This window comes from Poecilia reticulata, linkage group LG14, assembly GCF_000633615.1.
Source record: "Poecilia reticulata strain Guanapo linkage group LG14, Guppy_female_1.0+MT, whole genome shotgun sequence".
Lineage (NCBI taxonomy): Eukaryota > Metazoa > Chordata > Actinopteri > Cyprinodontiformes > Poeciliidae > Poecilia > Poecilia reticulata.
Genome location: NC_024344.1, coordinates 20107945 through 20120866, shown reverse-complemented (window position 1 = coordinate 20120866; position 12922 = coordinate 20107945). Strand labels below are relative to the sequence as shown.

The following is a 12922-nucleotide window of genomic DNA, read 5'->3' as shown; positions in this document are numbered from 1 at the left end:
TTTAGCCGCATCGGTCTTACCATCACCTCTGACCACTTTTCCTGTCTCTAAGTAAAACCTCCACATAGCATGATGCTACCACCACCACCATGCTTCACAGTAATGATTCTCTGTTTAGGATGATAGTTGAATTTTGGTCTCATCTGACCAGAGCACATTTCAACTTGATTGCTATGCCCCCTGCTGTGATTGTAGGAAACTGCAGACTGCAGTACTTCACTTTCCTTTTGCCACAGTTCCATATAAGCCAGTTTTGTGGTGTGCGTGGCAAGTGGTTTTCTTCAGATGCCCAAACCTGAGCTGACAGGGCCAGCTGTGGATACCATGGCAACGTTCCCTTTAGCAGAGACTGCAGCTAAGGGATAATTAGCTCTACAAACAAACCTGTATTAGCATCACTATTAAACACTGAGGCTTATGGCTGCTACTAGCAGATGGCGCTGTGATGCAAATTTAGCAGGCCTGAACCTGAAAGATAGGTTAAGTACTCAGACAAACTCTGGGTGGGACACATCCGCGGGCATTTACTGTGTCTGTAAATAACTAAGAGTGGCAGCGGAATCAGTCTGACGTGCCTCTGAACGCACCGTTGCATAATTCTCCAGTCGTGACGCAATCCTCAACGCTAGCCCCGGTTAGCTGCGCAGCTACAGCGGAGCCATTATGTTTTCCATCACGGGTTCTCTTCTTAAAACCCCCCGAGTCCTCCAGTGCGYCAGACTGCTGCACTGTTCTCCAGTCACCAAGATGCCGATTAAGGTAACAAACTTCCAGTTAGCGTTAGCTTTGATTAACGCCCGTTGACCTTTAGCGAACGGGATAACAAGTATTGCCCTGCAAAAAAAAAAAAAAAAAAAATCAAAAATCTATGTACGTTGTTTTTGGGGTGTAGCTGTAGCTCGCGCAGCTGTCACACTGTCGCCATGACAGCCGAATAGCGGATACTTCTCCGTTTGCTGTCATTCAGCAGCAAGTTATGCTCGACGTGGAGCTATCGACTGAAACCTAACATTTGGTAATAAAKGGCCTCTTTAGTTAACACTACTTCCTTGTGACTATTTTTGAAATTATTTTACTCATTAAAAGATATTCCTGGTGCAGAACAGAAGGGATTTATTCACATACAAGTCTTTTCGCTCTTCATTCCCCTTCCTCATTCTCCCTTGTCATTGTGCTTGTGCTTGTGTGGAGGTGAAAWAATTATATGTGGATGAGTCAACCTGTRTTTTTCAACTTTAAACGTTTACGTTCGCTGCACACTTTGAAAATGTCAAGAAAATTAATAAATTAATATATAATTTGAAAGTATGGTGATTTGTCTCCATCTCGTGGCCTTTAATSGGTATTTACGTATTTTGAAATAATCCAAATTTCTGTCAGTAAAGATATTTATCTCACCAATAAAAGACAAACAGCTCCTTAGTATTCCATGTCAGATTCCGTGTAGTTTATTTATATAGTCTAGGTCATACAGGTTTAATATAGTTTCCATTATATCGAGTCCATTTGGGTCCAAATTGAGTTAACTTCATTCTCATACTATGAAATAGTCAAATGCAGATCCATCTTCCTTTGTGTTCAGATTAATCTGTGCTCCATAAATAGATTTATTTGAAAGCTGAGAAATGAAAAGATTTTTTTTTTTTTTTTAACAAATCAAAAATGAAAACTTTGCTTAAATTCCAAAATAAATGCTACTAGCTGGTATGGGAAAAAAATAAAGTGAACATTTAAAAAAAAAAAAAAAAAAAAAAAAACAAACTGCGTTGCTCTAGGACATTTTTTAATCGTCTTTCTTGTCCTGATCTCTGTCAGGTTGGTGAAGCTCTTCCTGCGGTGGAGGTCCAGGAGGGTGAACCAGGAAACAAAGTGTCCATGGATCAGCTGTTTAAGGGGAAAAAAGGAGTCCTCTTCGCTGTACCCGGAGCCTTTACCCCCGGCTGCTCTAAGGTGAGACCCCCCCACCCCCACCGGTGACTCCGCTTGCCCTCTCCTCCACACGCCGACCTTTTCATCACCCAGCCTCATTCTTTCACTGCTGCCCGCAGACTCACCTTCCAGGCTTCGTGCAGCAAGCCCAGGAGTTGAGGAGTAAAGGTATACAGGAGGTGGCGTGCATCTCTGTCAATGATGCATTCGTCATGGCTGCATGGGGAAAGGAGCATGGAGCGGATGGAAAGGTATACATTGGACAGAAATATGCAAAATGCATGCTTCGAGTGTGGAGATGTGTCTATTTAATTGTTTTCTTTCTTTCTCTGTAGGTTCGAATGCTGGCTGATCCCACTGGTGCATTTGCAAAGGTAAAAAATAAAAGTCCCCTATATGTCAGTTTAGTTCAAAGTCTTTGTACTCATCWGCTCTTCCTGTTTGTGCTCATTAGGCGGTCGACCTGCTGCTTGACAGCGATACGATTGTGCAGGTACTGGGCAACAAACGCTCCAAGAGGTAAGCATTGTTATACCTATGACTGTGGTTCTAAYGTCACAATTACAGTTTAATTTAGCTCTGAATGCTTCTGAACTTRAGGTTTCTCTATATTGTCTTAATAAGGTTGCATGTCCTTTACTGTTGTTCGTTATTTTATTTTTTTTTACATTTTCTAATAAATAGTAATGCAAAGAAGTTGTTGAATTGGACCTAAAATGACAAAACAAATCAATAAAACCTCTGTTTTAGGAATTCAATGAAAGTCAACAAAGYGAGGTTTWAAAAAAAATCYGATGTATCTTAGACTATGAGTGTAAGATACTCCTTACTTGACAAGTACAAGATGTATAAAGTTATAAATATAGCTAACCGCAAAACACTTAAAATGGTTGTATTTGTGAATGTACCGAAATAAATCTGGAAATTTGATTGACTTCAAAAATCGGAAGTTTTTAAAGCTGTAGTTGTAGTTGTTTTCAGAGATGGCTACTTGCTCGCTGTGCCGATTCCGATCTAAATCCCTCGTATTCTGAATAATCYGTTTCAGATACGCAATGTTGGTGGAAGACGGAGTGGTGAAGAAGATCAACGTGGAGCCGGACGGCACTGGGCTGACCTGCAGCCTCTCCAACGTTCTCGCCGAGCTGTAGGTCGCTGCTGTAGCTTTTTTAATCCAGCTCCTCTCCCGCAGATGCTCTGAAAGTTGTACAAACGAAGCTCRCCTCCTGCCGACTCGACCTCGGCTCTCTTCCCAAAGGCGGTTGAAAACGCTGGTCGCAGGTGTCAGGARGAAGGTGATTAATGCGCACAATATTGACCCGAAGAGCAATTTCTTGCACAACCCATTAGCCTTTGTATACTCCTACTTAAATCTTAATAAACGTCATTATTTTCCTCAATGTGTGCCATCATTTTATTTCTGGGTTTAGGTTTTAAAATAAAGAAAAAAGATGAAACCTTTGAAAAAGGAGCATTGATCCATTTTCTTCTATGTGGAATATAATTTGTGCAGATTTATGTAACAAAAAAAAGAAAAAGCACAGTTTCTAATTTAATGACAAGAAAAATAGATCTGCAAGGATATTACTGGTACTTTTGGTGTCAAATTAAATGCAGTTATTCCATGAAAAAGCTAAAACCTGCTTTTGACATTATATAGTTTGGAATATTTTTTTTAACCAGAGTTAGTAAAAGCCATTGTGGAAGGTCCAAAAGCCAGTTGTGGTTCTAGAGTGCAATTAATGTCGAAGCAAATTATTTCTACATGATTTAAATTTACTGACTAATGTATAAATCAAGGGACTGAATCCTTTAAAAGACATTCATAGAAACAAAGGAGCCCCATTTGTTACCAACATGACAACAAAAAAAGATATTCTACAAAGAAATAGTTAAATATGACATGAGTAATGGTAATGTCGTAGAAAGATGTCTGAAACTTCAACATAACACGAGGTAGAGATACATTGCTTTATAAGGTCCTGTCTTTCCTGTCTCTCCAAGAATGCTGCAGTAAAGGGGAAAACAAAAAAAATCCTAAAGCAATTACTTTAGGCAATAACACAACTAACTCTTATTTTTCACATTCATTTGATTTGACTGTAATTTTTTTTAAAAAGCAATTCATAATATATCTGCAAGCTCAAAATCAACAATACATGCCTATGTTAATGATGGCCCACTGTCGAAGTCACGTCAAAAGCTTTTACATTTTAATATATTGCGCCTGCCAGGTCATGCGCAGGGCAAACAGTTCCCCTCAAAGTAATGACGTGCTGGCGCGGGCGCAATGCATTGTGGGTGCCGGTGGAAACAGAAACCAAATAGCTGCTCAGTTACGGTTTCATTTATTTTGAACTGGACGCTGAAAGGTACGTTTTTCACGCTGCCATATTCTCTAGCTGTAAATTTACTGTAAGCATTACAGAGCGGTAGATTATAGTAAGCAACAAAGAGAAGGAAAACAAGCTGAGAAACATTGTTGTTGTTGTTTTAGTCCTAAGGCGCCTTCAATTTGAGCTACATCATGTCAGAGTAGCGCTAATTTCAAACATTGGAGCTTCCTCGGAGATTTTTTAATGGATTGCGCAATGTTTGGAAGTGGCTCGCACCCTCTGGCCTTGCAGGATTTCTGGGTCAGAGGTTTTTTAATGGAATGTGCAGCTAGCAGTGAAAGTCCGGTCATTGTGACACAAATGTTGGGCGTTGCGCGCCCATTTCACGGCTTGTCTCTGGAGCGCGAGCTTTCTAGCAAATACACGACAGATTTTCCACTGTGCTGAGACTAAAGTCCTTATTCTGGGTCAGGAACGAACATAACTAGCATTACGTGAAGCTTGCAGTAAACTTTGCTCTTCATTTGATGTACAACGCTGAAGTGTTTGCGTAAACCTGATTAGAAAGGGCAATCAAAACAATCTTGATATCGATTAAGCTCCGATTACAGTTTAAGACATTCTAGCTATTTGCTAGTTACTTATTTCCTATATTATTTACTCGACTCAACGCGTGTTGGGAAGTATTTCTTTTTAGATGGAGTTGAATACATTTGTGTTGCATAGCTGAAATAATTTGGTGTAAAGAAATACCTTGTCATACCAGCAAAATAGTGTTGACCAAAAAAGCAGTTAAAAAGGTAGCTATATGGTTTTTAAAAAACAAATTAATTAATTAAAATCATGTCATTTGCTATTGCCCGAATTATTTTGTGATCCTTCATGTTGCAGCTCAGCCCTTGGATCTTTGACACAGCCATGTCTTCAACATCCCAAAAGCATAAAGAGTTCGTGGCCGAGCCCATGGGTGAGAAACCTGTGATGGCTCTAGCCGGCATCGGAGAAGTCCTTGGAGGGAAGCTGGAGGAAAAGGGTTTTGATAAGGTGTGTCTTTTATTTCTTTGTACATTTAGAAAAAAATAAAAAAATATTTCATATCACAGTTTATGAAGTGAACATATGTATACTTGTACCATAGGTACACATATGTATGTTGGGTGAATTGATAAAGGGTCAGAGGTCAGCGACCTGTTTTGCCTGTCCGGATTTCGACTGATTAAATGAATGATTTACTGTTAGTGCTGTATTATAAAATAGAGGAAGTTTTGATTGAAAAGAGAGGAATATATATATATATACGTAAAGCATATGACCCTAAGCTTTATTTGGGTTTTTGACAAAAAGCTAAAAAAATAAAATAAAACAAACCACTGGGTTAACATAAAAGGAAGCTGCGCTCCAACACAGAAAAAACGACTAAGAGCTCCAGATTATTATTTTTTTGCATATAAATATGCAGAACTTCATTACAGTTTCAGTTGTATTGGTTTTGATATATTTTATTGAATTTCCTGGGTAGTGACAAACTAGTTTAGAAGTGAAAGAGTCTTCTTTCATTTTCTGTTTGATACAAAGTTGGTAAAACGCCAGCTAGCTTTRCCTTTCCGCTGCCACACTGAACAATCTGTTAACACTACTCTTTTTTTTTTTTCAAAATATTTTTCTTTCTTACTGTTTACTCAATGTCACATGCAGTTTTTTATTATGTAAAGCACTTTGCCTTGCTGCTAAAATGTGCTATACAAATAAAATTTGATTGATTGATTGATTGATTGACTACAGCAGAGGCGAGGCGCAATGGTAGCCAGAGCAGCTTTTCGAAGTTCAGTGGCTTAACAACATGTTTCTCTCTATGTTGAAAGGTTACTGCAGTTCTGTTGATCGATAATGTCCTATCCTTCCTCTTCTTCTTCTAGGCCTACGTTGTCCTTGGGCAGTTCCTGGTTCTGAAGAAAGATGAGGAGCTTTTCCGGGACTGGCTCAAAGATACATGTGGAGCAAAYGCCAAGCAGCAGCGCGACTGCTATGGCTGTCTTAAGGAATGGTGCGACGCCTTCCTATAAGCCCCGGTTGCCAATCATGTTGTTTTTCTAGCTTGTGAAGTCTGAAATGTACATTACCTCTTCAGCAGTCAGTTCAGTCACAAGTATTCAGTAGTTTTCACAAAATAAGTAAAGTGACATGTGCTCTTTTACTTGCCATTCATTCAGATTAGAGCTCCTACTTTCATTACTTTTCTCACTAAGCTTGTAAGCTACACAATAATGGCAGCTTGCAATGTCTACTCACTGGTAATTTCCTTATTATGCAAAAACKAATGGATAAATTTGAGCTGGAAAGAGTAGAACGCCGACTTCTCCTCCTTTTRCTTGTGGGCTACTGATAAGTCAGGTTGCATTTGTGCTAGTTATGGTCTAGCTAGGGCCTTTTAAATGTCATCACAACTGTGTTTTATAATTATCTGAATAAAARATCTGTTTATGAATGTCGACCTTTAACCTGATCACTTGGCTCGGATGTCCCCAAATGTAAATTCAACTGATAATCTGCCGTTTTACGCTTTGTATTCTCACATCTGAAAGCAAAAAAAAAAAAAAAAAAATGCTTTGCTTTACTAGTTCAGTAAAGGTTTAGTGTTCATTTTAGATGTCATTTACTGTTCAGAAAACTATATCTCTAGAGCATGTAGCATTTTACTGAGAATACAACCGATTCTTCTTATTGTAGTGATRTAGAAAATACGTGTAGAAGCTGCTGTTCCTGGAACAACATCACAATTAGACCACAGCAGATCTGATCTAAGGTCTCTGGGGCTGAAGATGGGAAATGTACATGAGTAAAGACGCCGATGCAACAAACCTAGACACTGTTGAGATGTGAGCTACATTACCAGACTTCAAAATAAAGTGTGTTGCTGTGCTTTTAAGTGATTATTCACATTCACTTTTACGTTTCATCTGTACATGAAGTCATCAGATGCCTTAAAGCATGCTGTTGTATTTAAATCTGATAAMGCCCTCTAATCTGTGTCATGAACAGCTTTGACCGGAGTCACTGCTGTTCCTTTGTTAAAAAAAAACAAAACACTGGCCATGTTTTCATCCGAACTGTGAAAACTTAAGCTTTTCTATTGTGTTTATTATAAAAACAATAAACTGCATGTGTCACATTCAAGCACATCTGTGGTTTCATGTTCACTTTTAAAAAAAAAAGTCACAAGAGAGTTCATCTTTGATGACGGGAAGTTTTATTTCAGTGCTTCATTTTCCATGGTAAGATTTTCTGCCACTGTTTCTTTTTTCTTTCCAGATTCGATGTTTTGCAAGGTACTGACAATGCAAGGGATGGTCACAAAATTCCAGATGCCAGAGATAATTTTTAATTTTTTTTTTTTTTAACGCAGGGATTTAAAACACAAGTAGCCTGTTACATGAACACCATTAAAAACACTTTGGAAGAGGCGGGCTCTCTGCACAGGAACGTCTCTCATCTAGATGGCCACACACACACCCGTCTGCAAAAGTAYGCCRTAACTGCTGCAGCTGTTTTGTGCTCTAAAGATAGAAAATTATTCATATACGACAGAGTTAATGTAATAGCTGATGTTTGCTTCTTCGAGTACACGTCAAATGTCCTTAAATAATCGCTGGAGTGAGCTGCAATGGGGTCGGTGCGCTATCGAACTATAAAATCTCCAATTTACAATGCTCAAATACTTGTTGCTTAGCTTTCACAGTAGCACCTAGCCTTACACACACGCACACACACATACGCTTCAACATCCACGCCACAGCGATATAATAAATGAGCGTAACGTTAAATCTTGACAAAACTGATAAATTACATGTTGAAGTTCRTAAACAGCTGTTGTCTTTARCTGGTACAAGTAACTGCCAGAATACCAAAACATATAGCTTGACCTGGTAGAAAAAGCTCAATATCATCAGCATACATGTATGAGAAACCACCAAAGTAAAACGAATTTTTAGAGGGTAAATGTCMAWCTTCACCTGTAATTTCTGAACATATAGCACCACTGAAAGCTATAAACTGAATTATGACATGTTACAACAATTCAAAACTAATATTGGATGAATATTTTGTCCATTTTAGCAGTTACTTGTAGCTTCTTCGAGCATGAGATATACGTGTTTGAAATCAGATGACAGCTTTTTCACTTAGGATTTTATAGCATCTTCATTATCTTTATTATGTTCACATTTTTTTTGTCTCAAATCCTTGTTTTTTTATCCCTTTGTACAAATTTCCCAGATTCAAGAAATTTAKACCAAGACATTTTGTAGATGACTCTTAACTGTACATTGGCAGCTTTTTTTTTTACTTTATGCGAGGCTACTATAGTACACCGACGTCTTGTTTGAGTTGGAAGTACACGTACGCGCTGTACATACATGTACGTACTGTACAGTTGTACTTTGAATCAACAACAATCCCTGATTTGTCTCAAAGCAGAGCACAGAAGAACTTCTTCTCCCTGAAAGGGTTTTCTGAGGTGGGCACCGGGGTGATCAGGGGGTCGTCGCAGGCGTGCGCGTCGCAGTACGCCATCAGGTCGGCCGCCGCCTTCGAAACCTGCAGACGAAGACGATCGGAACATYGTTAGAAATGGTTTCTTTGTCCTTGTAAAAAAAAAAAAAAAAAAAAAAGTCACTTGTTGACTGAAAGACGAGCAGGAATGGGTGTGGCATCGTCAGAAGTGATTTCTCTCYACAGTTGGAATGAGCTTGTGGGCAGACGAGATTTAAAGGAGGTGGCTCGTATTTCAGTCAGCTGCATGTGGGAGTGAAGACGTGGAAACCAGGTTATCAAGCTAAAAGGAAGAGATTCCCAACYCTTTAGATGAGCCACTGAAATGACACAACGTGAGGTTCTCGTGTATAAGAAAAACAACGATCCATAACGGGTCTGAAGTCGGTCAGTTATTCCCATGGCAGCACARACTGCTCGCTCTGTCACATGGGACTCATTCATTTTGTGTTGGAACAGTTTCCTGAAGCAAAGACTAAAGATGACAAATAAATTACAGCTAAATGACAATTATCTAAGCAGGACAAATAAAAAAAGACATCACACATCCGCTTATCCACATGACCTTTGCCCTTTAACCATTTGAGTTCCTCCGTTTGATTTTTCTTCTTTTTTTTAATGTCTCACTGAGCTTCTTCTGGAACTCATTTGTCTGGTTTACCTTCCTGGATAACGGGAACGTTGGGAGCTGTGAAGAATTCCCACCATACTTTTCACAATCCATGAACTACTTGTACATTTTGCTACACTACAACCAGAGATGTGACAGGCCAACACAAGGTTCTGGGTAACTGGTGAAGTGGCAGTGAAAGGATATACCGTTTTTACATTTTTTCATTTTATTTTTTTACAAATAAAAATCTGCGACGACGTGTATTTGTATCCTGAACTCAGASGGCTCAAGCTCGGTCAGACTATTTAGAGATTGTTTGCAAAAGCGGCTTTCAATTCTTTTCACGCATTCTCCAACACAGACATGTGGATTTGAACCGTCTGTAACTCTGGCTTCATGTWCAACCCTAGACTCAAGTCCACAGCTGACTCCCAACTGGTTTGACTAACCAAATTTCCGGCTCATTCTCGAGTAAAGCGTCACGTTTCAGGGAATGAGGAGGAGGAGAAGTTCGTTTTCTGTCACGTTTTGCACGTAGGCAAAAAAAGATCGCTTCAGTTTCATCTCACCTTCTTCAGCATGTCTCCAACACGTGGAGGTTTCTATAAACAATGACGTTCTTCCCAATCTCAGTAATAATAATAAAAATCATCTTCAAGAAGTCTGAACATTTCTGCAGAGCTCTGCTGAGATAAGGTCTGTTGTCCCAGARCTTCAGCAGGGACGGTTCTCCGTCTGATTCCCTCGATTTCTGTCCCCGAGCTCTGCTCTCTTTCTTTGTGCACCATCTTGCGGTCGCCTACTGTTTGAGGTCAATGTACTCATCTGTCCGTCTCCAGCCGAGGTYCACCACGCGTCACTGCACACACTGTGTGTATGGCCCTAATAATAACTCGGRATAAYKAAAAGCATCAAGTCCGGAGCCCCGTTCTGCCGGCACCCTTGGCTTTTCATGCTGGATTTTATTTATTTATTTATTTTTTTATACTCGCATTATGTGACACAAATTTTGCTCATGAAAAGGCAGCGCTTACTTTAACCTGAGCTGCACTTGTACACACTCATTCAACTATGTGCTTATAGTTGAATGACTGTGACTATGTTGGAGGGACTGTAAGAGGAAAAAACCCACAATTATTTCTGCATTTCCTTCTTAAAACCTCCATTTTCGCAGTGAATCTTTTATTAGYGGGATATTGACGTCGATGTTAAAATGTGGCTCTTTTCTCTAAGTTGAAGCTCTGTGTAAGAATAAGCTGTGGTTTTATAAAACATAACAGAAGGTTGGTGAAATCGTTGCATTTATTTTGAATTTCTCCGTCGATCTTATWGTTCTGCACTTATGATTTGTTTTAGAGTTTTAAAACGTCTTTTTGAGCCAAAACCATTGAAAAACAATCCAGTGGGCTGCTATGTCTGTCTTCCTCTAATTAGCTCATAACTTTTTACACTGACATAATGAGTTGAAAAAAATTATAATTTCCCCTTTCAGATSTCTTCAGTTTTTTCACATTTTAATGTTTCGGATTATTAAAACATATTGTGATTTTTTTGATCTAATAMCAAAAAGCTTTCCAAATCAATCTGACCCGATGCGGAAAATATAACTGCCCCCTGAACCGATTAACTTGTTGGGTTGYGTCAACTTTACATCTGCCAACACGACTTTGYTGTTACTGGTAGCGAGTCTTGAGGATTTGACTTTGACTAGACCACTTTTCTTTTCTGTTTCTGTAATGCTGTGCATGAAAACAAAAACACACTTTCGTAATCCTACTGGATGTTTTCCCAGAAGGTCTTGGAGATCATCAAGATGTTTTTGTGGTAAATGCCTTTTACTGTTTGTWCAGTATTGGTTTTGACCTTGAAACTCGCCCAGTTTTTWGTTTTTTTTGATGAATCATGAAGTGCCTCARATGTTCTTCTGGGTTCCTTTGTGAGCCTCCGCGTGTGCCGCCCTGAGAGTTCTGCTGAAATCACGGATTGACCGGCCGCTCCTTCCCAACATTCACCGCTGCTCTGTCATTTTTCCACTTACTGATAATGGCTCTCACTGTGGTTGACTGGAATCACAACGTCTCAGAAATGGATTTGTAATGATGTCAGTAAGTTAGTTTCTGATCAGATCATGAATTTCTATAGATCCGAGCCTACTTCATGTTGTCAGGCAGACTCTAGGGGATTTCTTGACTGTACAGGGTGTAGCTAGCTAGTAGGATTACTTAAAAAAATAATAAAAAATCACATTCGTTACTGAGGAAGTTCARTTTTAACATAGGACCAGATTGACTGTTTGTAGTTTCTATTCACTCGCTTTGTATCCATCCATTAACTGAAGTGTGACAACAACAAAAAACACAGCAAATACAGARGAARTCTGTAAAAAGCASCCAATATATATGCATATATTTACAACACTGCATATGTGTGGGTAGCAGGTGATTCTTACCTTTATCCTGCAGAAACTAGCCTCAATCTTCAGCTGCTCCACCAGCTTCCTGGCCTGGCCGACGCTCATGGTGCTGTTCACTGGGGTGTCTCCTTTCATCCTGGCCACAGAAACAGCAACATTTGTGGTTTGGCTCCATACATTAGTCCCGTTAATGTCCTGCTGCTTGCTTTCGAGCAGAATACACAGCGATGCACGACTATGTAGCTGGCGATAAGGTCTAACCGAAGAGACAATGGAGCTAAGTGGCTCTGGTTGCAAAGCGAGCTTCAACCCTGACTCTCACTTATCCAGAAGTATGAGTATCTGTCAGTATTGTGTCACAAACTCGTCACGGCTGATTTGTTATGTTATTTGTTAGTGACAAAAGGCAGCGTCTTTCTTTGATAAGGCGAAAGGAGCATAAAGTGGGCCAAGTGGGCAAGTCTATTCGACATGGCCCACTATTTCTTCCCCCCCCAGTCTGTGCAGGAAAAGCCGGAGAGAGACGAAATATTAGGAGCAGATGACTAAAGCCGTGAAGACAAGTACGAGACGAGGACTTTGTACGAAATAAAATAAAAAAAAAACAGAGATCAAGTCAGATGGGTTATGAACAGGGAACAGAAAATAAAAGCTGAGCAGAGAAAAGAGTGAATCTGCTTCTTTTATTCTGGACCTTTCCTCATTGTCTTCTCCCCTCTCCTTCCAACCATCCCCCCTTTTTCYCTCCTTACCCGTATGATATTCCTCTTCAGGTGCAATCTTCCCCCCTCTTCTCTCTCTCTCGCTCTCTCTCTTTATGTTCGGCTGTCTTTTTCCGCCTCTCCGTGTTCTTCCTCTGTGAGCTTCTGTTCTTTGGTGGTATCAGTGTAGCCGAACCCCACCCCTCACAGACTACCAGCCTTGGATGGCACCCTACTCTGTACAGTCCAGTGCACTGCAATTCTGCCACAGTGAGCACTAGATTTGTGGTGGATGGTTGGATGGATGGGATCACCCCCCCTCTCCTCTCCACCCCTCAGCCGTGAATGGTAGCTGCCAGACGGAGGGAGGTGCGGGTGAGGA

The 12922-nt window shown here is 40.0% G+C and overlaps 3 protein-coding genes across 3 annotated transcripts; 2 read left to right on the top strand and 1 right to left on the bottom strand.

Moving 5' to 3' along the window:
* Positions 1-416: 416 nt before the first annotated feature.
* Positions 417-3329, top strand: prdx5 (peroxiredoxin 5). Its single transcript, XM_008428378.2, has 6 exons — positions 417-759; positions 1816-1950; positions 2049-2180; positions 2265-2303; positions 2384-2448; positions 2978-3329. Exons 1-6 carry the CDS (start codon positions 664-666, stop codon positions 3078-3080), a joined length of 570 nt encoding a protein of 189 aa, XP_008426600.1. The 5' UTR covers positions 417-663; the 3' UTR covers positions 3081-3329.
* An 864-nt stretch (positions 3330-4193) lies between these two features.
* On the top strand, positions 4194-7439 carry banf1 (barrier to autointegration nuclear assembly factor 1). Its single transcript, XM_008428377.2, has 3 exons — positions 4194-4301; positions 5157-5309; positions 6182-7439. The coding sequence occupies exons 2-3, from the start codon at positions 5184-5186 to the stop codon at positions 6326-6328; spliced, it is 273 nt and encodes a 90-aa protein (XP_008426599.1). The 5' UTR covers positions 4194-4301; positions 5157-5183; the 3' UTR covers positions 6329-7439.
* Positions 7440-7495: 56 nt separating this feature from the next.
* gng3 (guanine nucleotide binding protein (G protein), gamma 3) lies at positions 7496-12886 on the bottom strand. Its single transcript, XM_008428376.2, has 3 exons — positions 12592-12886; positions 11876-11975; positions 7496-8858 (listed from the first exon to the last, which is right to left on the bottom strand). The coding sequence occupies exons 2-3, from the start codon at positions 11972-11974 to the stop codon at positions 8730-8732; spliced, it is 228 nt and encodes a 75-aa protein (XP_008426598.1). The 5' UTR covers position 11975; positions 12592-12886; the 3' UTR covers positions 7496-8729.
* Between the last annotated feature and the right edge of the window lie 36 nt (positions 12887-12922).